Source organism: Poecile atricapillus, chromosome 21, assembly GCF_030490865.1.
Source record: "Poecile atricapillus isolate bPoeAtr1 chromosome 21, bPoeAtr1.hap1, whole genome shotgun sequence".
NCBI classification, from domain to species: Eukaryota; Metazoa; Chordata; class Aves; order Passeriformes; family Paridae; genus Poecile; species Poecile atricapillus.
Window position 1 is genome coordinate 8253308 of NC_081269.1, and position 25604 is coordinate 8278911.

The 25604-nt window shown below is 43.9% G+C and overlaps 1 protein-coding gene across 1 annotated transcript in view; it reads left to right on the forward strand.

Annotated features, from left to right (window-relative positions):
- Positions 1 to 19505: 19505 nt before the first annotated feature.
- Positions 19506 to 25604, forward strand: part of LOC131586974 (sphingosine-1-phosphate transporter SPNS2-like) — a 118544-nt gene continuing 112445 nt past the window's right edge. Inside the window, exon 1 of the mRNA XM_058854354.1 lies at positions 19506 to 19926. Coding sequence (XP_058710337.1) covers positions 19632 to 19926 — 295 coding nt within the window. The 5' untranslated portion in view covers positions 19506 to 19631. The remainder of the gene's footprint in view (positions 19927 to 25604) is intronic.

Consider the following 25604-nt stretch of genomic DNA (forward strand, 5'->3'; position numbering starts at 1 on the left):
ATGTTTTAGAGTGGCTCCATCCATCCTTGCAGGGCATAGTGAATATTGGATTCCAGGCTAAACTAGGCTGTTTTAAACATCTGAAAGATGTGGTCCAAGGAGTTCCTCCTGGGTTTTCTCAGTGATTTTTGCAGTGCCTAAATGGTTGTGCAATAGGAAACACCTTGGGACCCAGTATGGAGTCTCACAGGGAGAGACCAATGGAAAAAAACTTCAATAAAGCCTCATTTTTGACATTTTTAATGTGGGTTTTAGAGCTTGTGTCAGAATATGTCTTATACCCTGGACAAGACATGTCTGAGGCTGATCCACTTAAGGTTTCTTGGCAGCAGTTCTGTAGGAGGGGTTCTTTCTTTGGAACTGGGATGCTCCAAACTGTGAAGAGGAAATTCATTATCTAGGTATCTTCCTTTTGTACCACTGCCCTGACTTGCAAAGCCCATGAGCAGCCAAGTTCTTCCCTTTCAGCTGCTTCTTATCTGCCATATGGAGATATTTGGCCATGATGAGCAATCCCAAGCATTTGAGAATACCTGCATTGTGTGTAGAACTACAATTGGAGGAGATATTTTCATGCTGCAGAAATTAACTCAAATTGAGCTTCTTAAGTTGGTCCTTGCTGTCTCCAAAGAGTTTCAGAGCATTAAGTGTATCATTAATCTGACAGGCTAAATGTTGTGACACAGAAACACTTCAGACTTTTATGTCTCAGCATAAAGAGATCTGAACAATGGCAGCTGCAAATGCCTCAGTGGCTCTGGCTTGGCTTCCACTCTGCAAACCTGGGCTGAGGATCAGTTTGTGAGGAAGAAACTTTAGCTTTGAGGAGAATACAGTGGCTCTCACCCATCTCAATGGGCTGGGTAGAAGAAAGTTGAAAATAACAACCTCTAGTAGGAAAGTTCATGGATGAAGCCAAACTAATAAAAAGCATTGCTGTAAAACCAACAGTTTTAACACTTCTATTTCTGTAATTTCTACAGGAAAGCTGGAATACTTTGTTCTCTTCATGCACCCTCTTGGATGATTTCTATTTTACATATGTGATATTCAGTGGTACCTTCCAAGTCCTGTGTGACACCTGGATGTTCTGCAGGTGTGTGATTCATGTGCAGCTCAAAGCAAACTGGATGTCTGTTACAGCAGCTTCCACCTATGTATCTTTTATTCTGACATCAGAAAATGTATTTTGTAGTGAAAGATAATTCCTACTTACCTCAAGGAACCCTGTGTGATTCCAGGAACAGGGAGAGTTTGAAAAACTGATTGCAAAGAAATTTAGGTGAAAATTTTTGTTCTCTTTCCCTTCACAAGCTGATTTCAATCCTGCAAATGGTTTTATTCTTAGCATTACCAACAAGTGCATGCAGGGACTCCTGCTGATATCTCAGTGTTTTAGACATCATCTGGAAGGGCTCTGAAGGTAGTCTGGGATCTGCTTTTTTGGCTGAAATTCCAGACTTGAATTTGGGAAGGAGAACAAGCCCTTGGAGTTAAAAATACAGGGAAGACCTCCTTTGTCTTTTACTGAGCAATAACACATCTTTTCCAGATTCCTCTCCCCGCTTTTCTCTTGCTATTTACTACATCCTCTGTTCAAGGAGATTATGGAAAATCCATTTCTAGGTCAATAGCAACTTATGAGCCATTGACTACCTGGAATTATTCCTGGTTAGAAAACGCAGAATCAATTTCTTCTGTGATCTTTCCCACACATCGGCATGTCCGTATTTGTGCCACATAGTTTTGATTGCTAAGGCACAATGACCTTGTAGCTGTATTTATAAGCAGTGCATTAATTCAGCAAAGAAACTGGATATTGGGCACGTTCTGGTTTGAATTTTAGTACTTCATAAAGTATCCAGACTTCATAAAGTGCTCTACATACCTCTGAAGGAGCCAAAAGGACTTTGTTTGTCTGGCACCCTCCACCCAAAGCTCCAAATTAAAGCATGCCATGTTTTCACCCATTTACCTGCACAATATTTCCTAGGCAGCCACGTCTGGATTACAGGAACATGAATGTTTTAAGTGGCCATTGCTGTGAATGTCTCTGGGGAGAATGTCCAAGCTTCTCCTGTCCCTGTGTCATCTGGGTTTGTAAAGCACCTTCTCTATTCTTTCCCTCCCATGTTTAGTCTGCAGGAGGAACAGACAAATCCCTTGGAAACCTGCACATGCTTGAGTTTAGGAAGGGCTAAGCCAAGGTTAATATTTCCTCCAAAAAGCCTTCTTTGCTTTCCACAGGAAAAGGCTTACAAATAGTAAAAACAAACCAGGCTTGTCTAGTTCGAACTCTACAAGTCCCAAATGTCATTTGGAGGTGGTTAGGATCCAGTTCCTATTTATACATTTATTCTCAGTAGAGAAAGACTGCATTTTACTGGGCCAGAACTAGCAGTCACTTCAGCTTAGTAAATCTTCTCTTTGAACAGAGTCTATGCCACTAGAGGTCAGGGGAGGGATGGACAGGGAGAGAACTTCTGAAAAATGGAGGTAAGGATAGAATTTGCCAGGGAAGGTATTTTCATCCATGCCTGTATCACCTAGATGAATTTTTATAGTCTTGATTTTTAGATAGTCCCCTGAGAAAAACACAGGAGTGTCACTGGTATTTGACATCTTTATTCAGTCCTGGGCTGTGCTACAGACTTATAGTGACACCTTTAGGATGTCATCTAATTGCTCTGTGTGACAGCCCCCATCTGCCATGTGAGGATTCCCACTGCACCTTGTGTTTTCTCACTTTACACAGAGCCACATGTGGCAGAGACAGCTTTTCCCTGAGTGTGTGTGTGAAGAATGGGGCCACACCATCCAGCAGGGCTGACTGAAATGCAGATAACTCACCATTTCCTTCACCTAGAAGGAATATTTGTAAACTAACCTGGCCTGGTTGAACTGCAGGATGAGGGCAATCTGGTTTTGATGAAAGATTTACTACATGCTGTCTTCTAATTTTTTCCTATTTTTGCTTTTTGTCTGGAGATTCTTGGTTATATGCAGAGAAGTCAGTCTGTGCTTGTCAGATGAGCTCCCATGAGACTGGGAAACCTGGTCCTTATGGAACTCTACCCATGGGTGAGCTGGAGATGCAGGTAAGCAGCCAGGAGAGGGGGCTGCCTGCCCTCAGAAGGAGCAGGACCTGGCTGTGGTTATGGGGAATGCAGGACCTGGCTGTGCTTGTGGGGGAATGCAGGACCTGGCTGTGCTTATGGGGAATGCAGGACCTGGCTGTGGTTCTGGGGGAATGCAGGACCTGGCTGTGGTTATGGGGAATGCAGGACCTGGCTGTGGTTCTGGGGAATGCAGGACCTGGCTGTGGTTATGGGGGAATGCAGGACCTGGCTGTGGTTACGGGGGAATGCAGGACCTGGCTGTGGTTATGGGGAATGCAGGACCTGGCTGTGGTTACGGGGGAATGCAGGACCTGGCTGTGGTTATGGGGAATGCAGGACCTGGCTGTGGTTATGGGGAATGCAGGACCTGGCTGTGGTTATGGGGGAATGCAGGACCTGGCTGTGTTTATGGGGGAATGCAGGACCTGGCTGTGGTTCTGGGGGAATGCAGGACCTGGCTGTGGTTATGGGGAATGCAGGACCTGGCTGTGGTTCTGGGGGAATGCAGGACCTGGCTGTGGTTCTGGGGAATGCAGGACCTGGCTGTGGTTCTGGGGGAATGCAGGACCTGGCTGTGCCCTGCCCCACTGCTCCCTGCTGAAGCTCAGTTTGTCAGCTGAGCCTTCATAGGCTGGAAGGAGGCAAAGAGGGAAGGGAAGCAGAGATTATGAACAGGTCTTGCATTGGCCTTTCTCAAGGCCAGAGAGATGTTTGCTCCCACAATTTTCCTTAGAGACAGAGGCTCGAATGGAAGTGACTGATATTCTCTTTGCCTGCCTGTTTGGGATGGCCACAACAAAATCAGTGGGTTCAGAATACTGCAGGGTATTAGCTTTGGGAACCCAGCAAACATGGGAAAGGAATGCCAGCGTTCAGCAGGATATGCATTTAAACTGCTGTGACTGAGCTGGTGTAGTAGGCTTCACTATACAGATATTTTCAAATTTCTTTGTGTATTTTTCCCCTTGTCCTTGTTCTGACAGAAGAAATTTGGGCTGATCCAGGAAAACCTTGCTTGTGTTCCAGGCTGAGCAGAGCCATGAGGGCAGTGCACGGCTCCACCCAGGGGAGCATTCCTGTGAAGGTGTGCTCTGCACCTGCTGCTGCCCTCCCAGGCTGAACACAGCGCTCCTGGATCGTGTACAGGACATGTGCTCTCAGCCTCCTGGGAGCTGGGAAACACAAGGTGAGGAAGCTCCACAGGGGATGTGAGATTTGTGACTTCTAATGCATCTGCTTGCTCACAGTGTTCTGCAAGAAGCAGAGCCTTTCCTTTGTCCTACGAGGTGGTTTGATTACAGTACTCAAAGCCTTCTCCCCGCCTTTCTCTTGCTTCATGCTAACAGGACTGTGACCTGTCCCCTGGGGGTGCAGGAAAATACTTCACATATTTTTCCTCATCACTGCTCCTGTGTTGTAACTCTCAGCCTGATCTCTCTGAGCTCGTGGCAGCAAGGAGCTCCTTCCAAGTGACCAGGGAGCACTTGTGAGCAGTTTTCTGGGCTGCTGAGCAAGGGCTCTGGCTCTTGCAGCAGTGATGGTGAGCACGCTTTTGCGTACTGATTGCTGCTCAGAGGAGTATTAGGCATGTGGGAATGATTGCACCCACAGCTCAGCCTTAGTGCTGCTCATTCTCCATCTGCTCTGTGGAAGATCTAGGAAAGATGCCAGGAAAATATAGTGGTAAATAATGTTTCTATTGCACCTGCTATCGGAAACATGCAAAGTGTTTTGCAAGCTATGCCAAAGTCCTGCTGCCGCTAGGAAACGGGAGCACGTTCTTGCGCTTTCTTGTACTGGAAATGCTTAATGGGAGGTGTGAGGAGAAGACTTAACCCTGGGCAGCACGGACCTGGTGGAGTCTAGCTCTGTTTCCAGACTTGCAGTATGAACTCGGTTATGAGAGAAGCATAAAAAATTAGTTGGATGCCTCACGGCAATTTGAAGAATCTGGAAGTGCTAGCAGACTGCTCAGTGAGGTAAAAATGCCGCAATGACAGAAATATTTGTGCTCCTGGGCTTGTTCTACCTCAAACACCCAAGGGGCGGGACCTTGCCCCTTCCTCTGCATGCCAGGATGATGGCACTCCTCCACTGGGACCCTGGAGCAGCTCTCATGGATCATTTCCTGAGGGGATACTGCTTCATCCAAAACATTGTGTGACTCTCCTGCAACTTCTTTTATGAAGCATTCAAATGTTTTAACTAAAACTCCTGTCTGCTTCTTTGCTCCTGCATATAAATCTGTAGCTATAAAATGTTTTGTCCTTGCAACAAGTCCCATGGAAGTAGCTTGCTCTGATTTGTTCCCAGTGTGTTGCCTCCTCACAGAGCAGACCATGCCATTGTAGCTGTATGTGTTTGTTTGTACAAACACCACTTTTTGTTTGTACATCATCATTTGATGAGTAGCTACATTCCTGTTACAGAACACCTGACCTGAAGCTCTTTCCCAATCTCAAGGACCAGAAGGACAAGTCAGGTTGCTGGTATGTCCCTTCTGAAGGGATCCCTTCTTTCTGCATCTACAAACCTAGATGACAATTCTGGAAGAAATTATCCTCTAGCCTTGGATTTCCTATGTAAGGAATTAAAATGCCACTGGGATGTCTCCATAGCCACTATACAATATTTATGGGAATTCCTGTTATATCCATTTGTGGTAGGAGCTTTCCTACTCGCTTTCCAGCTGCTCAGACTCATTGGAGCCCAGCAGAGTAACCCACTGCTCACCTAGACTCACACTGGGCTGACTGGATGCTTGAGTACTTCTGCATCCCTTTAAAAATGAATACAGACTTTGATTTCCCTTTGGAAATGCTCATAGATAAGCTGGAGATCGTCAGCATGAGAAAGTTGTACAGGTGTAACCTATAGATGTTTGTTTAGACCTGTAGATGTTTGATTTGACCTTGAAAGGGACACTAATAAATTAAGTGCCTGTGAACAAGAGAGCTTTGCAGTGGGTTTATCTGTGCAAAGCCTTGCACTCATTTGGCCTCATTTTTGATTTGTTTCCACCAAAATGGTCACTGATCTCCTTGAGGACACCTTGGCTGGGTGCCTATTGAATGGAGGAACAAAGGAAGAGAAGCAGCTTGTCCAGGGACAGGAATGGAATCTGTCAGAACTGCATTTATTTATCTGGTATAATTTTCCCCAATGCTGTGCCAAAACCACACCTCTCCGGTGAGCTGGTTAGATGGAGCAGAGCATTCTTACGGCCTGGAGTCAGCTCGGGTTTTGCCTCCTATAAAACTAGTTTTTCTCACCCTCTTGCTGATAACTGACAAAAGTAAATCAGCTCCTACCTGTGAGACCCAAACAAGCTGTAAATCAGCTCTACCATGTTTGTGTGGGAGGAGGAGATTTCCAAGTGCTTGGGAGGAAAGCTGCAATTTAAGTCAGTTACTTAGCAATGTTGTATTCATGGCACACGTCTCCATGGGCTGGATGCAGGGGGCAGAGCTGTTCCCATGGTGCTCAGATGTGACAAAGTTCATTTCATTCCACCACCTGTTCCTCAGGGACTGCAGTTCACCAAAAATCAGGGAAAACCCAAATGCTATAAATACTTGCATGGAAGGGAAAACCCACAACACATTCATGTGGTATCAAGGGCCAGCTGCTTTGTGGAGATAAAAGTGCTGTGGCTTGTGTATTGTGAAGGACTTCACAGTTCAACAAACCGTGGCTTCTTCAGAGAGAAAGATGTGGCAGCTTTTTTCAACAGTATTATTTCCCAGGCCTTGGGTTTGCTTTTAGAAGCAAAAGCTGGAGATTCAGATTCAAGGGTATCACTGAGACTGTTTTTTCATAATGGTAGAAGATGTTTTGTGAATGAATAATAAAATCAGCTTTCCCAGCTATTCCCTTCTGGCTGGTGTCTGGCTGGGGCACAGTCTAACACTTGTGCAAACAGAACTAATGGCAGATGCCCTGTTATTTGTTTGTTCTAGCATAAAAGGGTGACTCTGTGGTGAGGTCTCAGACTTCTCAATCTTCCTTATAACCCATATTTTGTCTAAATTACTTCTCTGAAATCCATCTGTGTTATCCAGAAAATTCAAAACACGACAACTGCTCCCATTTCTATCTTTTTCTCAGGACAGGGCAGGTGGTAAGGAACCATTAAGAACTTCATGGATAAAACATTCTGCCTGTCGGTGCTAGAAGGCTTCTCTCTTTTATCAGAATGGTATCTGGGTAAAATCTTTGTGGTGTTATTAAAGAGCCATATATTCCTGGGGATTATTGCACAAAGACAAACCTCCCAGATAATAGACTGGAGAGCAAACGCTCATCAATGTGAGGTCAGATAGCCCTGGATATAATATCTAATAGATCTTCCTCATCAAAATATGCCTGAATCAACAAGGGATGATACAACTTCAAATATGATTCTTCCAAGTGTTAATGATATGATAAAGAGGTTGCTGAAGAACGTGCTAGCTGGGGTGATCATAGATTGATTCTATTTAAATTAACTGTAAGGATAAACAAAAGTAGGTTTGCGATTCAAATTTTCTGTTTCAAAGGGAGAGCTGATTAGGGAAACCAACATATTTGAATATAGATAAAGGTTTGGAATTTCTTTGTCAGCTGTTGTACAATTATTACCAGGATCTTACCCAAGTATAGGACCTTTCATTCCAGCATTTTGAAGGAACTGGAATATAGCAGAAAAAAGGGTTTGAACAGACTTTCCTCTGGGAATAGAACCATGCAGGTGGAGGAGACAAACCAGGCAGCATGGAAATGAGAGGAGGGGAGAGAGGAACGATGTTCCTAACAATACATGTGATATTATTAAATATTTGTATCGGTTTACTTTCATGGAGAATTTTAAAATGTAATGGAATTGAAATGGATACAATTCAGCAAGACAAAACGTGATTATGAGTTCACAGATTGAGAGATTTCTGCTGTTCATGGCATGTAGGTGTAATCAGATGGGGAGAAGGATGGGAGGGCCAGTCAAAATCTGGATCTGACCTGCCAGGTAGGAAAAATGCAATTTCAGTCATGGTAATTGGAGAAGGATGAGGGGTTATTAATGCATTGTACAAAGAAGGAATGAAATTTTAAATAGCTTTGCCGGTACTTAGCTCTGAAACAAGTTTAGGAAAAGGTTATTAATTTCGCAGTAACCCTTGAAACCCCCCTGAAGAGAGAAGGAAAGAGTCTACCACCTATAAACACACTGCAGGAATGAACAACAGGAAAAGAAACATATTTAAACCAAAAGATAGCATGAGTCAAAGAGCAAAAGGGTATGACTGGGCCAAGCATAAATCTTGATCTTGAAACAAGATAAATACCTATAACTCTCAGAACAGGGAGACTTTAAAAGAGTCTCTAAACTGGTGCTGTGGAGAGAAGAAACTTATTCTAGAAAATAGAGGTCTGGAAGGCCTTTCCAGCCCCATGTTTTATGGAAAGGGTAATGCAGAAACAGCTGAGCAAGCTGACATTAAAAGCACCAGGTGCCATCAGGAGATAATAATTTTGTTCTAGGTGGCAGGAAACTGAATTATGTTTTTAGAAGCAGCATTCAGGTGGAGTCTGGTTATCTCCACCAGTGTTTGCCAAAGGCCATTCACCTCTGGTTTTTGAGACAACAGGGCAAGTTTCAGGGCAATACACATTTTGCTACAATGCTTTCAGACTTGCCTGGACCAATGTTGAATGTATACATTCTTAAAGAACATGTGCCTACATCGTCATCCCCTTGGAGTAGAGAATATGTTTCCTGATTCTACAACCTGGCTCTAATTCAATTAAAGGAACTGCTGATGGCAGTTTGGGCAGTTTATGAATGGCTGGAAAACATGAGCTCCAGCTGCATTGAACCAGATCCTCCATTGCAAGACATGGACCTTGCTTGCAAAGGTTTTCTTTTTAATGTTCTTTACAACTATACTGATGAATGTCTGGAATTTGTAAAACAAGCCATAGGATACATCTGTGGGAATATTGCTGTTGAGTCATTTTAGGAAATGATGCAGGTTGGAAACTTTACAATATTCTTCCTGCTGAAATGGGTATTTCCCAACATTTGCCCAGCCCTCTTTACAGTAAAATTGTCTGCCAGTGAATGCCCAGTAGTAAACTGCAACGTTTACTGCAAAGACTGCAAGAACTGATCTGTCAGAGGTTACATTACCTTAACTGTGTCTGGGACCTGGTGCTTTGAAGGGAAGGAGGGCTCTTGCAGGTGTTCAGGCAGATGTCCCTGAACAGCAGGAGAGTGACAGTTTCCAGTGCTACACATACAGAGATAGTTTACCTTGTTCCTTTTACCTGGCTCACATGGTTCTGTGACTGGTCTTGCTGCAGGTTACATTCCTGGATGAGGTTTGAACTGCTCCAGCATCTCAAATGAGCAGCAGCTACACTGATATATATCTTAGAAGAATTAGCTGCTAAAAAGAGCTAGTTTGAAACAGCAATCCTGAGAGGTTTGTTCTATTCTTGAGAGTTAAACACTTAAGCAATGCCCTCTAGCTTTGTTCTGACTTTGTAATTCTCTGTAGTTTAGCAAACCTTACAAACCTTGCCCTCTTTCCACATATCAATTGTGGTTCATTAGGCTTTGCAGCAATGAGCATAGGAATAGGCAAATGATAAGAGTTGACATTTATGCTCTTCAGTAGCATCACTTGCCACTGCTGTTAAAGCCATTTTTTTCCATCTTTGCACTTGCTCAGAAAGAAAAAAGCATTTGAACAAACAGAAGCACTTGCCTTAAGATTTATTCTGATTTTATAGATATATACACGTGTGTGTATGTACATATACATATATATGCATATGCATATATATATTTGAATTTGACTCTAATTAAAAACAGATTATCAGAGCAGATGAGGCCATTCCTGCCTATTTCATGTGATAACCTCTATGTTTTATCTGTAGACTTCTGTAAGTTTTCTTCCTGTTTGAACTACACAGGTTTTCAGAAAAATATCTAATTTTGGCTTGAATAATTTTTGGTAAAGTAGAATTGCTACAATTGCTGGTGAAATGCTCCGGCTAATTATCCTCATTACTAATAAACATGTGTCTTGTTTGCTGTTTGTATCCAGCTGGTCAGGGCTTTTTTGCAGTTTTCTCACACAGACAACTGTAACAATTGAATTTGTTTTCCTACATGTACAAAATTAGTTTTGTACATGCACAAAACCCTGTGCAAATCAGCCATTGGCCTAAAAACCCAAACCCATGTGTGCTTCTTGAATCTGTTGTTATCAAACATCATTCCCAGCCCCTTCATCTTTCTTGCAGCTGTTTCCTGAGTGCTCTTCTGTTTATCAACAGCCTTCCTGAGTGGCAGTCAACAAAGCTGCACTTGCTGTGTCTGGGATAGATGTGACACAGCGAGTGAACAGTGACAGCACTCGCTGCCTGTTCCAGTGCTGAGAGCACATTTCCTACAGCTCTGTGCTGGGAACTCCTCAAGTTTGAGCTTCTTGCTGTCAGCCTAGTCACCTTTCCAAAGGGACTGCTTTCCTTTGGCTGTAAGACTCAGATCTGTGTTCTCAGACACTAAAACATTCCAGCTTGCCAAGCAGTCCACATCATTCCAGCAGTGAACTCTGCTGTCCTCATTTACTAAAAGCTTTAGTGTTAGGATGTGGCTGTTGATTGTGTCCTCCCTTGTTACTTACAGTGTATTAAAGAAAACAGAGCTGAAATTCCTGAGCAACTTCTTCAGAATTATGCTTAATAGAATGTCCTCACTTGTATTGTGTGACTTGTTGTACAGCCAGGTTTAACTCATTTAATGTGTTGTGGTAAGTCTCAGCTGCCATAGCTCCCTGATCAGCATGTCACATAATACCAAGTGAAGTGTGCAAGAGTCCAGTCCAGTGACACTGATGCCTTTCAGCAGGCAAGGAAAGTTTTGATCCCTTTAAAATAAAGATCAAATGCATTTGGCAAGTTCTATTTTCTGATAAACACTTGTTTGTTGGTACTAATTATATGATCCCCCTGTTTTTTGATTAATCAACTTAGCCCTTACATTATTTTACTCAGGACTAATGCCTGGCTGTCAGGCCAGCACTTCTGTTTAAAATATTGGCACAACATGAGCATCTTTCCAGGCTCCTGGAAGTTCTCTCTGTGAACAGGTATCAGCAAGTCTCATGTCAGCAGATCAGAGCACCCTCATCCAGCTTTTTTCACAACCTGTGAAGTTCTGTCAAGGCTCCTGTAGCTTCAGCCTCCTCTACTGCTGACAGCTCTATCCCATTAGGTAATGAGGAGGCAGTATGTTGTCAGCCCTGTTCTTAAGTTAAAACAGACTGGAAAACAAATATTGCTTACAGAATGTTCTATGTCCTTTTGCTTGTTATCAACTTGGTTTACTTTTATATTCCAAGTTATCAACATTTGTCCTTTCTATGGTAATAGTATGTTTATTGCAGCCTCTTTCTCAGCAGGTGGCTTTCTAGAGTGTTACTGTTCTCTAACCCTTCCCTTGACTAATTGGGCTCATGATTATTTCAACTTTGTGAAACAGTCCCTGTGAAACACCAAGCACTCAGTGGCTATATTCTGTTTGCACACAAGAAAGATGACCCAAGTAAAAGCACACCTACACAAATCACAGCCAGCATTTAGTTATGTGGTCAGTTCCCTCTGGTGTCAAAATTGAAGCCTAATTTAAAGCCTCTCATATTAAGATACAGGATTATTTGCACTAAGAAGTAGAAACTGCTAATAATGAGTGGCAGGTAACTTTGTAATCAGCAGCACACATCCCTTTACTTAGTATCTATGCATTTTGTTTCTTTCCCTTATCTCTTCATTCTTTAAGAGGTAAATTCAAGTGCCTCTTACCTACCCCTTACCCTATACTACTTTACCTAGGCAGTGGATTGAGAACCTCATTCTTTCTCTTTCCTTTTAAGGCATGAATGATCTGAGAATAATTTGAATGTTCTTTCTCAAATTGCTCTTAAGCTCCCTGATCCTGATTCAAACTGTGATTCCTTCAAAGCATCTCACTTGTACCTGCAACCACTGCTACCTTGGGTAGAAACCTAGCTCAGCTTTCTAAATTTGGAGTAGCACTTTGGCTTTGAAGAAGGACTGCCTTTCTTTTTCTTTCTTTTTTATTTTAATGCTCATGGTACAGAATTTGCTGTGATACACAAAGAGCTCTTTGACAGATGTTCTTGGTCTCTTTACAAGCTGGGCAGGGCAACCCACCAGTGAAGTAACCTCTGTGTGTTCTGTTCTGTTTGATCAAGTGAATCAGTCACCAGTGAGCCCTTCAGAGCTTGAAACTGTTGAACTAAGTGCTGAACCACTAGGAACTGGTGCTGATTCCTTCCATCCTGTCTGCCTGGTTGCCAAATCCTGTCCCACAGAATTGTAGGCAACCATTCAGTCCCAGGATGTACTTGCTGGTAGTCTAGGGTGGTGCATTCCCAATATCCTATTGTAAACCAAATGGCTTCACTGTAAATGCTGAAAAGGCATGAAAATTACTAAGTGTGAAATAAAATAAACCCATCTTCAGAAAGCCTAGACTGACCCTTTGGGTGATGAGGTTATAGATGTATTTTGTTTAACTGAAAATGCTTCAGTCTGCTTAGAGCCCTATAAATTGAAATCACCCTGCTGATATTAACATAAAGCACATGATGTTATGATACTGAACTTGCAATTTTCATGACAATGTCTGGGGCACTGAATGCCCAGTCCTAATTAGAGCTGCTAGTACTAATCCAGAATTTTCAAAGTTGCTTGAGGAAATTTGGTCTTGAAATAAATCAACTTGATTGAGTAAACCACATAGAGCTGTTGGAGTCCCAGCCTGCTCCACTCTCCGTGACTGTATCTTTTACCTGTCCTCATGAAGGCAAAGAAAAGCAGTGGAACCATTTCTGTTAATGTTTCTGCAAGAATTCCCTTCTCATGGCTTGAGCCCTTTTGTAAGATGCCAGGAAGTTGTTTATGAATTGGTAACTGCTGGGTCTGTTCTTATTGTTTTAGGATTCCTCTGCTCCCACATGGATCTGGCAGTCTCTTCCTAAAATGCTGGGGTAGTGCAAGAATGCTATTTCTGTAGCTATCCATTCCACACTGGGTTCTTAAATGCTAGTTAATCAGACCTCAAGTATTTGGCTGTTCTGAGAAGTGGGACTAAAGGCAAAGATGCATCTCTTACCATCTGCAGAATCGACTCCTCCAGTGGGCGGAGGCAGAAGTTCAGAGTCTACATCCTTCATTCAAACAGAACAAAACTTGCAAAAAATGTGGCATACTAGTAATTGTAGTCCCTGCTGGGACTTGAGGTGACACCACAAACTCCATTTATTTGGAGCATTAAGATTCTTCTGAGTATGATGAAGGCCAGGACTTCTAGAGATGGATCATGGCATTCAAGAAACCTGAATATCAAAGGCCATTTTTGTTAAGAAATCACAAAGGACAGTGGCAGTGTTTGCTTTCTGTATCAACTGCCTCTGGGAGTGAACAGAGCTGTTTGGAGTGCTTGGGGTTTTTTTGGTGTGGGGCTTTTTTGGGTTTTTTCCCTTTAATTTGGTTTTGGTTGGCATGAGCTATTCTATGGAAGGCAGCCTGGAACACTATACAAATGTTGTAACTGAAAGATTCACAAACAAATATTCCAGCATTTATGCAGAATTGTAGTGGAGAGTGAGAGCAGCTGCTTGTATTGTTGCAAAAGCTAAATGTTTTCATAGAAAAACAGCTTCTTCTGCATCCAATTTATCTTTTTAAACACAAGAGTGTGAGGATCAGAAAAGAACTGGGCCTGGGGATGCCAGCTTCTGTTCATGGACTTTGCTTTTGATTCACTGTCTTTGCCTCCATCATGTTTCTGCTGAATTCAAGGAATTAAAACACTGCTACACTTTCAATATTAAGTCTAATTTGGCTTCTGAGAGATCTTAAAAGTTCTGTGCATCTTGGGGCACTGTTTGTATCTTCTTTGCTTAATGAACTTGTTCTGGAGGTGCCATGGTCAGTGTGCAGAGCCCTCCCCAGTGAGATGTGTCATATGTGAATGTGATGATTCAAATGACCAGAAGGTTATTCACATCAGTGAGCACTGAATGCATGAAATAGTGAGATCCAGAGGGCGGTCTCCAGAGGTAGTTTAGAGTAGAGAGCCTGCCTGAGAGAGTGACTGCTGGAAAACATGGAGATATGTGTTAATGTATATCCCCCTTCACTGCTTTGGGAGGGCTGTTTGATCCTTGTCAAGTCTCCCTGGTACAGCATCTCTCACAAGAAACCTCTGAGCTGGATGAGCTTGTAAATGCTACTGTGTAATATCAAGTGTCAGTAACACAGGTTAATTCAGCTGAGAAATCTGTGAAGAAAAAAGAAGCCATGAGATAACCATGGGCATAATGGGAATGTAGGTGTTTAATTGCAGGGTTGTGATTTTTGTTCTGCAGAGCTGCAATCTGTTTGAAGCCTAAGAATGCACAGGGCTAGAGACAGTTGTGTCTTTGTCCTGTGTTTTGCCCTCACAGCCTTGATGACCACCTGATGATATGACTTTTCATGGAATTTAAGGCTTGTATGTGGGTAACCCAAAATCTGGGGCTTGTGATCCTGTAGTATACTATTCTATATTATATTATTCTATAGTAGCTCTGTTTTTCTTAAGTGAGAAGCTGTGTGTTTGTCTGTCTGTGTTTGAGTTCTGATTTTGAATCAGATAAAGCAAAACACAGGAAAAGGACAATAATAGCACTGAGTCATAATTATTTGCAGTTGAACATGTTAGACTGTCATCTGCAGTTACTGCTCCTGATAATGGTAGTGGCTGCACTGGTGTCCATTTGGGTAAAGCATTTCTTCAGGGAGACTCCAGCCCTTTTACAGTTCTGGTTTAGAGACTGATGTGACTTTCTGAAGACAAAAATGTGGGGCTTTTTTCCCCAAGATTTTTATTAACTGAATAAGAAAACTGGGTTTGAAACAAGCTAGGCTAATCTCCATTAATTCCAGAAGGGCAATGTGATGTTCTCTTGATGGTCCAGTTCCTCAGCCTGCAGTAACTGCTTAAACTGGGTAAGGTTCAGCCTGGTTATCAACAGAGATCACACCTGGGTCTTGCCTTCCACAGGTGGTCCAACTGCCCATTCCTCTCTGCAAACAGCCATGTTCCCCTGGGAGAGAAGGTGGGAGTCTGGTCATAAGCTTCCTGCAGGCCAGGAACAGCCCTGGATCAGCAACTGCACTATGTCACTGGAGTTAATATTGGCACACTGGCAAATGTGGATTTGTTTCCTCAAAGATAAGTTCTGTTGTCAAACAGAAGCACTTCTGCTCATACTGACCCTCTCTAGAACTCTGAAGATGAGGAAAAATCAATAAGTGCAGACTGGGATAAACTAAAATAAACATTTTCAAGCTTTTAGGATACTAACAAAATACTGAAAGAAAGAAAATAATCCCTGAAGGGATACACTCTGTTGACTGCCCTGGAGAGAGCAGACTAACAACTTTCCTCACAGAATATGCAGCCAGATGCCTGCAAGCTCCCTCAGCACAGGACTAGTGCCTGGTTTGCTTTGGTCTCACTCAGCATCGTGTTTGTGGCTACTGGCACCAGACAGTGATGGGGTATGGGCTGAGGGGCTTTCAGAGACCAGGAAAGCTGCTAATTCTCTCAGTCCTACTAATGCCTGTTAGCTTGATTCTGCAGGAACTGGCCAGGGCTCATTCTGGAGCAGAGATAACGTGTATTATGTGGAAGAAACAGGAAGATGAGCTAGCTGAGCTCCGACTTGCTTTTCAATGTATCCATGTACCTCTTGGTAGTGATCCCAGTATGAAGGAGATTCCTAGCTTTTAAACAAAACATAGTATCCCCAGTACCTCAGAGGATGCTGTCCATCTTTATCACCTGGGCTAGGCAGACACTCTGTTTTGCAGTCACCATTTCAGGACCAGGTTGTTGTCATGTGCTTTCCTAGGGGCTGTTCTCAGATCAAGCTAATGACTGAGGTAGGTGCAGAAAATGTGTGCTTGGTAAACAGAGTAAGAACGGGTATCTTCAGGGCTAGGACTTTAACCCACCCAGCCTGACCTCCTGTATCATCAAATTACAGCCCATTCTCTCTGCAGGGAGTGAAGTAGCTCATGTTGAATTCAATAATGCACTTTCTAGAAAGGCAATCAAACCTGGATCAGAGGACATAAAGGGATAGGGAATACACTTCTTCTTTAGTATTTTGTTCCAGAGGATAATCATTCTGTAACAAATGTGAACCAGATGATCCACTAGAATTTTTCTAACACCAGCTCTAAGCATTGTTCTGGTTCTTGCTATGCCTTTCCCCCCTTGGTTAGAGCTCTTAAAACTGGCATTTTTCTCCCCATGTTAGAACTTGCACAGTGTAATCAACCTGCCTCTCAACACCCTGTAACAGCAATGTCTCTGAGCTAGAATCTATGCTGTTCCTCTTAAAAGCAGTTCAGTTATGATTCATCCTGCCAGTAAAGACCTCTCTATTTTACTTTTTCCAGTTCCCTTTGCTTTCCCTTAACATAAATCTCGTGACATGGATGCACTGGTGTCTTCTGTGAGTTTTCCATGTACAGTTAAAGTGTTAGGGTTGGCTGCAAGACCCTGTGTGTCCACGTAACTCACTGCCCAACCAATGTCTCTGGGCTGTATCTGTGGTTCTCTTTGAGCTGAAAGCTCTCTCTGCATCAGAAATAAAAGGATGCTCTTGCATGCTCCTTCAGCTTGGTCCTACATTGCTCCATGTCCAATGGCCATCAGAAGTCTGCCTGAACTTTGGAACACATATGTTGACCTTTAATAGTAAGGTGGTGTTTGGGATGATTTTTATTTTCCTTGGGGATTTGCTGGAATTGAGGAGATTTGGAGTAGTCACTCCATTGTCTTTTTAGGCAGTTATTCTAATGTACATTAAGCCACCATGGCTCCAGTGTTAGTTGTGTTTGTGTTCTTGATACTGGTTAAATGAAAAGAAAAAATTAAATTAAACAACCATTCCTTAAGAAAATTGTGCTTTCTTTGCTGCTTTCAGGAGAACCATCTGACTCAAAAGACTAAGGTCTAATTTTACCCTACCTTTTAAACTCATTGACATCTCTGAGCATTATTTTCTGTGTGCAGAGCCTGGGGTAGACCAAGCAATGAGAAAACAGACTGTGAGAGTCCAACAGCAGGGAGTAGAATAGACTGTGGAGCAGACCATTTGTATCTGAGGGCTCCTGGACACTTTGGCTGCACTCTGTAGAACACCTTGATCCCACAGTTCAGCTGTGTTTAGTGCCTGATATGTCAAAAAACCCATGAGTTTTGCCTCCACTGCTGGGCAAGCCGAGTGGCCCTTGTAAAGCCATTTCACTTCTTTTTTCCTTTTTTTCCCTTTCCTTTTTTCTTTCTTTTTCTTCTTTATAGTTCCACCATTTTCTGTTGGTTTTGGTTGGTTTGTTTTTTGTTTCTTTGGTTGGTTTGTTTTTTGTGTTTCCTTTTGGGCTATATAACATGTGAGCACTGTAACTTAACCAAATTAAGTACACCACTAGAATTCTGAAAATAGTGGGGACATGAACAAACACTTTTGCCAATATAACTATTCCCATATAGCCACATCTGAACTGCAGATGCTGCTATGGAGCAAAAAATTATCCCCTAGACTTCAATAAGTCAACCTGAACATTATCATTAAACCAGATATGTTGTTTGTGTTACTGAAATGAAATCTGGAACATCTGTGCAGACCCATTCCCAATGTTAAAATGTCACCTCTCACTATTTGGGAGTGCCATGTATCACCGGAAATCGTGTTTGCTCCTTTCCTCAGGGGTGTTGCACAAACAGCCCTGAATTGCAGCTGACTCACCAAAAGGTGCCCTTTTCTCTGGCAGCATCCTGAGAGTTATGTTGGTGGTATCTCACCAGATTTCTGGCATAGTCTGAATCTGCTGTCACTGGTGGGCAGGGTGTGACACAGCCAGGTATGCTGAGCACACACACACGGGCTGTCCTGCAAGCACAGAGAAACACAGCAGGGATTTGTTTAAATACCTGAGAGACAAAGGCTTTAATCACATTTTCTTAAGTGAGATCAACAAACTGAGAGAAATCTGAAATTGTAACACGCTGTTCTTGGACATGCATTGGCTCTCCAGCAGTCTTTTTATTTCTCTGGTTTTAGTTACCTTTTGTAGTTTTATGACAGGTATGACAGGCTGGAGCCACTCTGGTTGTGAACACTTTCATGTCTTTGAAGATTCTCCTTTTGAAATTAAATGTTTCTTGGCCGTTCTTAGCTCAAAGGTGGAACTTTATAGGGAGCGGGATGGAACTGTTTGCAGTGGGGGGAACTCCAGAGCAATTTTACTTCCTTTGAAGATGTGTGTTGTTCCTGCAGCTACTTCTGTGCAGTAGGAAAATCATCTGGGGCCAAGCAGGAAGTTATGAGGTCGGTGGCACATCCCAGCGAGCCCTCGCCCTGCATCACATTGTCCCTTCCCTGCCAGCCCGTGTGACGGGAGACAGCTCTGGGCACTCAGGATAGCCAAGGAGAACTTTTGTACAGATTTATTCTTAAAACACACATCTGAGGGTGGGCCCGCACAGCCCACATGGAGTTCATTGTTGGGTACAAGCCGGTAGTGCTGGAGCCATTGGTTTTGTGTGGTGGGTTTGTTTGTTTTTTTCCAGCTACCTCCACACTTCCGCCCACCCGTGTGTTTGAAGCTTGTTGTGCAGTGCTGAAGAATAACAGAGGTAGATAAAGGAAATTCATGGCATGAGCCATTGCGCCGGTGATGCTGTGGGTAGGTAAGAGCCGGCCTCCCCCGGGCTGAGGGGAATCCCCTCACAGCCGGGCTCAGGGGACCACCTGAGGGAAAACCGCCTCATGAGCGGGCTGGGCTGGGCTGGGCTGAGGGCGGATCACCTCAGGGCCGAGCTGAGCTTTCTGGGGAACCGCTTATCATGGCCGGGCTGAGGGATCCCCTCAGGGCACCTGGGGGGTGCTGAAGGGACAATGAAAACAGATGAAATGCCAACCTGAAGCGGCTGACGGACCTCTCGGGACCGGTCTGAGGAGGGATGAGGAGGCGCCCTGAGGCGGGCTGAGGGGACCCCCCCTACGGGCTGCTCCGTGGACGGCTGAAGGGCCGGTGTAGAGCACGGCTGAGAGGGCAGCTGCAAGGGCCGGTTCAAGGGCAGCTGAGGGGCCGCCCAGCTGGGCCGCCCCGGGCCGGGCTCACGGACCCCTCGGGGCCGCTGGGGCGGGGCGCGCACGGCCGGCGGGGCGAGGCGGGGCACGGGCGGAGCCTTCCCCGGGCCCCGCCTCGCCGGCCCCGGCCCCGCCCGGGCTGTCAGAGCCGGCCTGTCCCGGGCAGGCTCGGGGCGACCGCGGGATGCGGCGCTGAGCGCGCTCCGCTCGCTTTCTCCGGCCGTCTGTCCGTCCGTCCGTCGGTCTCCCCGCCCGGGCTCCCGCACGCCGAGATTCCCTCCCGCAGCCCATGATGTGCCTGGAAAGCGACGGCTCCTCCGGCAGCAGCCCGGGCTGCGGCGGGCGGCTCCGAGCTGGCGACGAGGAGGAGGAGGAGGACGGCGAGCGGGGCTGCTGCGGCCGGGGCGTCGAGGGCGAGGTGCAGACCCTGTCGGGCAGGATGAATCCTCCGGCGGCCGGCAAGCACCCCGACCGCCCCGCCGCCCTCCGCAAGGCGCCGACCCTCGGCCGGGCCCGGGTAGCGGCCGCCGGCATCCTCAGTGTGGGCAACGTGCTCAACTACCTGGACCGGTACACGGTGGCAGGTGAGTGCACCCCGCCGCTGTGAGGGCATCCCCCGCTGCCCGGGGACAGCCCTTCCCGGGCACGGTGCAGCCGCCGCCATCCCCAGGGTTGTCCCGGGGTCAGCGGGGCTCGCCCGCCGCGCCGGGGCTGGAGAGGAGGGATGGCGTGAGGGATGCGGCGCGGCCGGTGCCCATTGTGCGGCCCCTCCGGTATTGTTCTCTAGTTTGTCTGAATTTTACCGAAAATAAGAGGAGCGCCCTTTGTTTGTCTGGGCTCGATGGCGGAATCGGTGCTGGATGGGATTCGGGAGGGAGCGGTGTCTGCAGCGCGGTGAGAGCGGAGGGCGCTCGGCGCGGTTCGGGGGCGATGGCAGACGCGTTATCGATCCCGGCACGGGGTGAACGCTGCGGGCGACAGGTGCAGCTGCGGCCGGAGAGACACGGGCACGCTGCTCCCAAACGGGGGGAGACAGGCGTGAGAGCGCGGCGTGTCCTTGGGTGAAAATCGCAGCGAAGCAAATGCCCTTTGCTTTGTTTCTGCGGAGTGCGTCCAGCCTGGAAAACCCGGCTGCCCTTCAGCCCTGTGCCAAGGAGGGTCCCTTCCCTGCAGAACTCCCGAGCAGGTGACAGCAGAGCTTGCAGGAGCGGGCGCAGGAGGAGCAGCTGCAGTGCACTTTGCAAAGCTCGGTTTTCTTGAGGTAAACACTTAAAATCATGCGCTGGTGGATGTGTGACCAGCCGTACTGTGTGAACCACTATGTTCCTCAGTACTTACTACTACTGTGAAGCTCAGCTCCAAAGCAAATGTCTGGATGTTTACTGTGCCATCCCTGGAGAGGACTCCCTGTTTATTCTTGTCAGGCAATAACAGCAGGGAGGAAAATCATCACTGAACTTTTTCTAATTAGAAATGAAGTAGGCTTGTTGGTAATCAACTGTCTCATGTCATTAGAATATAATACATATTCTCTGTTTGGCAATACTGATAATTTTATCTTCAGAGCTTACAAAGGGGTTTGTGCATGTATAAATTTTTCTCTATGCATATATATATTTTAATCACTAGGACTCAATGTGGTATTAAGCAAATCCGATATTTGTTTATACTACATTAAAATAATATATGTTTGTAGGGCAGTGATAGACTGCAAGGGACATAAATTTAAGTCACTGTTGTCAGAATAAGGTGGCCAGGTTGTGTTTATTTTGTCTGAAGTAGGGAGATGGGGAGGATTAGAAGGAAAATTTAGCTGGCACCATTGTGGCTTTTTTTTTTTTTTTTCTTCTTTTCAGATGTGGCTTGTTCCTTCGGGAAACATAAAGGCCAGTATTGGGAGATATTGAGTACTTGTCTGGTAGTCAGTCTGTTACAGAAGGGAGCTTGAAGATACAAGGTTAACCTGTTATTATTGAAGAAAATTGTAGTGTGCTCCCTTGCCCTCAAATGGGGACATCTCTAAGTAGAGTTTTACTACAAAGCACCTTTAATGCATGGAAAGTTTCCTTTTTAGGAAGCTATTCCTCCTCTCTTAAATGAATTCTTAAAAAAAAAACCAGCAAAACACATCTAGTTCACTTATTTGCTCTAGCACTTCCACCAAGACCTTTGCCATCTGATTTTTCTGCCTGCTAGAACTGAAAGCATTTTCTTTTCTGGAAAGGCTGGAAGGTGCCTGACCTAGCAAAAGATAAAAATGCCTGCCTACTGTAATGTGGTATTGCCAAACCCAGTGCTGTGATTGCTGGTATTTCTAGGACAAGCTCTGATATTACTGTGCTCATTACCTGCCCCGTGGAACTTATCTATTAGCATTCAGTTTGATATCAAAGGTTTAATATCTCAGACATCAGACTTGCCTTTGGGGACAGAATCAAACTTTGCATGGGCTTTTTGTCTTCTGTCAATTGGTATTTACTTTTCAAACTGGTGTTATATATAAGTGCTAATCTAAAATATGAATTAATTTAAATCCAGTGTAATTGAAGAGTTGTGGTAATAAAAATTATATGTTTTGGGCTCAAAACTGACTTGATTATAAAGTCTTCTCTAAAAGTAATCTTTACTTTTGTATTTTGAGTCTTAGTTCATACCACATGCTTATGTGATGTGCACTTGCAGATGAATCAAGCTAGCACTTTGAATATTCAGCTCATGTCTCAAGACAGGTAATAATTAGTAAATACAACTCTCCAGACCTTCAAAGTACATTTCAAATACGAATTGTTGCAGCAACATAATAAGGGATTTTAACACCAGCCACATTATGGCAGGGGAAGTAGCATCAGAAGTTATGATTTACCTGAGGCCAGTGGATTGTTGTGAGAACTGGAATTAATTTCTGGTTCCAGCTCTATTTGAAACAAGTGTCAGAGGAGCAGCTGTACCAATGGAAACTGGTTCCTGAGGATTTGTCTCTGGGGTGATCCCTGCTGTGGATTCTCTGATGTCAAATAATAGCTGACCTTTGTCATTAGCCTTTCTCTTCTTGTCTTATAAGAGCCTTGCATCTACCCAACCTTTTTTTTTTAAATGAAAGTGTTGGAAGTTTTGGGACTTCTTCCTGCTGTCAAATTTAGTCAAAGGCAGGTCAGTGGCCTCAAAAGCAATTAGCAGGCAGCTGACAGACAGACATAAGCAAACAGAGTATTCAGCTGTTTGGGCACGATACTCCAAGTACTTGAGAACTTGGTTGCAATCATTTTGGTCTTCCAAAAATTATAAGAAAAAGCAAGTATATATTTAGTGTGTGCATATATGCATATATATATATATATTTATATAAAACAAGTATATGCAAGTATGTACTTATTTACTGAGGAAAAAAAAATCATATACAGAGTTATTTCCAGATGTAATTTCTTGAGTATCTTCCACTATTTTCTAACACATCCTCACGGAAGCTGGATAGTAGGTACCCAGTCAATGCAAGAGCATCTTATATAATAAAAATAACTAGGCTGGCCAGTACTATAGCACATCTTGCCCTTAAAAGTAAAAACTTTTGCACTGCTACAAAGCAAACAGCAAATGTGTTATTTCTTGGTGTTTACACTCTGGACACATAAACATTGTGTATAATGAGTTTGTTTTGGGTAATCTTTTTTTCTAGTGAAACACACAAGGAAGTAGCTGCCTGTTTTCCTGGTTTTGGTTTAATGACTTCCCAGTAAGGACTAAATGAGTTTATGATGGGATATGCCCTTTTGGTATCTGGGACAGAGCTTGAGTGCAGTTTCCAAGATACAGGGCATACAGCTTCACACCTGACACTAAGTTTGCAGCTTTTTTGGGAATACATGATGAAAATGGGCCTCCACTGAGGATTGGCCTGTTTCTTAAGGTTTAAGAATAAGTTTCTTCCAGTACTTGAAAATAAAGAGTCTGCACAGCAGTAGTGGGTATTTCAATAAGGTCCTTATGTTTACAAAGAAAGTTCCAGTGCATGTGGACTATGTTGAAATATACTGATATTTGGGAGAAGCTGTCCCAGACATAAAGTGAGAGTGCCTCTACTGTGGCTCTTATAAAGAAGATTGAAAACTGAATCAATGCTGAGCATTACTAACTTGAAGGGAAATGATCCTCTGCAATTTACTTAATGGATCTTTGATCATACTGAAAACAGTTGCCCATGGAAAAAGCATTCTTTCAAAAGCTGTGATATTTCGCTGCTATTAGGATAGCAAACAAGTAAAGACAAAGGGAAAACAAAAGTAATGAAAACATTGTAGATTTCCTGTGAAAGTGCAGGATTTCAGCCATCCCATGATGCTGGGATATCTAATTCCTTAATGAAGTTTTGGGAAAAGTCATCTTGTTTTCAGAAACTTGGAATGTGGTTTCACAATTATACGATGGGTGACCTTTTACTGTGCCTGCTGTTGACGATGAAAATCGTCTTGCTTCATTAGGGTGTCACCTCCACCTTCTAATTCAGATGCTACTTCCTGGCATTTCTGTAGTGCTTTAATTTAAAGGTAATGATTTAATTAAGCTGGAGAACTACCCAGCAAAGTAAATGAGTCTCACTATCCCACTACAGAAGGGGAAACCAAGTTGGAGAATGTTGGGGATTTGCCTGTGATAATGGAGTTAGTGACAGCCTTGGCTGGTATCAGTTCATCCTTGAGGTTCTCCATCCCTGTCACACAGTATGTCACAGACTTTGGTCTGCTGGTTTTGTCCCTTAAATGTCTGCAACTTGCTAATAACTGTATTTGTGTTAATTAGCCTCTCATTACAACACATAGTTGCAAATCAAATGCCATTCTTTGAAGATACATATATGCAAATGATCACTGAAAGTTGAAAGTCAAGTTTACAACTATGTAGTACAGACTCCAGCTGAAGGGTTAGGAAAGGTTCAGCACTGACTCCCAAGTGCAAAGACATTCAAGAGGTTGTGAGCCAAAGCTGCTTCTTTTTGCTTGTGAGCTCACATTTCTGATAGTAACACAGTGCCCCATTGAGTGTTTCTTAGGGAATGTAGTCAGAGAATTCACATGGAATGGGATAAAAAGAGCCCCTTCTCCCCTTGTAACAAGACTATGCTCAGTGCTTATAGCTTCAGGGAGGGAAGTGTGATGGGGCAGTGCAAGCACCCAGGACACAGCTCTGGAAGGACTGTAGTGCTGGAAAATAGTAGAAAATAATATTGACAGAATGCACTTGAGCCAGTAGTGCCACCAGCTCACACATGTGAGAGTTTGTGAAAGGATGACAGTATTTTACTTGGGCAGCAGGGACCTGCTACTGACTCAAAATTCAACAAGTCCTGCTTTGGGAGCAGAATTTAGACTTGAACCTCATGCACTTCAAAAGGAGGAGACAGAAAGTGCTCTGCAGCACAATGACAGGGACTGTGCTGTAGCATCTTCTTCTCTAGTGTTCTGTTTTCCCTGTGTGATGGGCTTTATTGCAAAGGCTGCTGCTTCCTGTTTGCTGCTTCTTATGCGAGTTGGCAGGATTTGTTCCAGAGTATTTTACATTTCAAGTGAAGTCTTATTATGTTTAATCATAGTATTTTTTTCTTCCTTGTGCTGTAGGTTTGCCAGATACTAACTATCTTTGTTATTATGTGCAGATTTTCCTGTTTGACTCTTAGATCCTCTTTCATGCATGTTGATTAATTTTATCCCCAAAGCATCCAAGTCATCACAGCCAGAGAATGTGGCCTTTATTACACGGAGTTAATATACTCATAAATATTGAGTGTGTTCTTAAGAATAATGTAATGATCTTATTAGTCCCTTGATCTCTGTGACTGTCAATACCAGCTTTGTGATAAAGCTTCTCTGGTCAAAAGTGTGGGAAATCTGTAATCATTCCTTCAGACTTTTCAAGTACCATACCAAGCTGCAATAGGGTTAAATTCTATCACTCAACTTGTATAATAAATGGGACTAACTGAGAAGATTTACTCTTCATTTTTTCTGGTACACTGTGCATGAGAAGCAAATAAGCTGCTGATGATGTAGCATGGTGGGTTATAAATTTGAACAGATATCGTTAAAGACTGGTGACTTTTCCTTTAATACAAAATCCCATAGCTGTTGCTTGGTATTTCAATTGCTGAGGAACTTGTGGTTAAAAGGTATTATAATGTATCACCTACATCAAATAAGGTTTGTAAACGTCTTGAAGTTCCTTATAACTACAGGGAAAAGCCCCTGGTACCTCTTCAGGAGATTCAATGGGA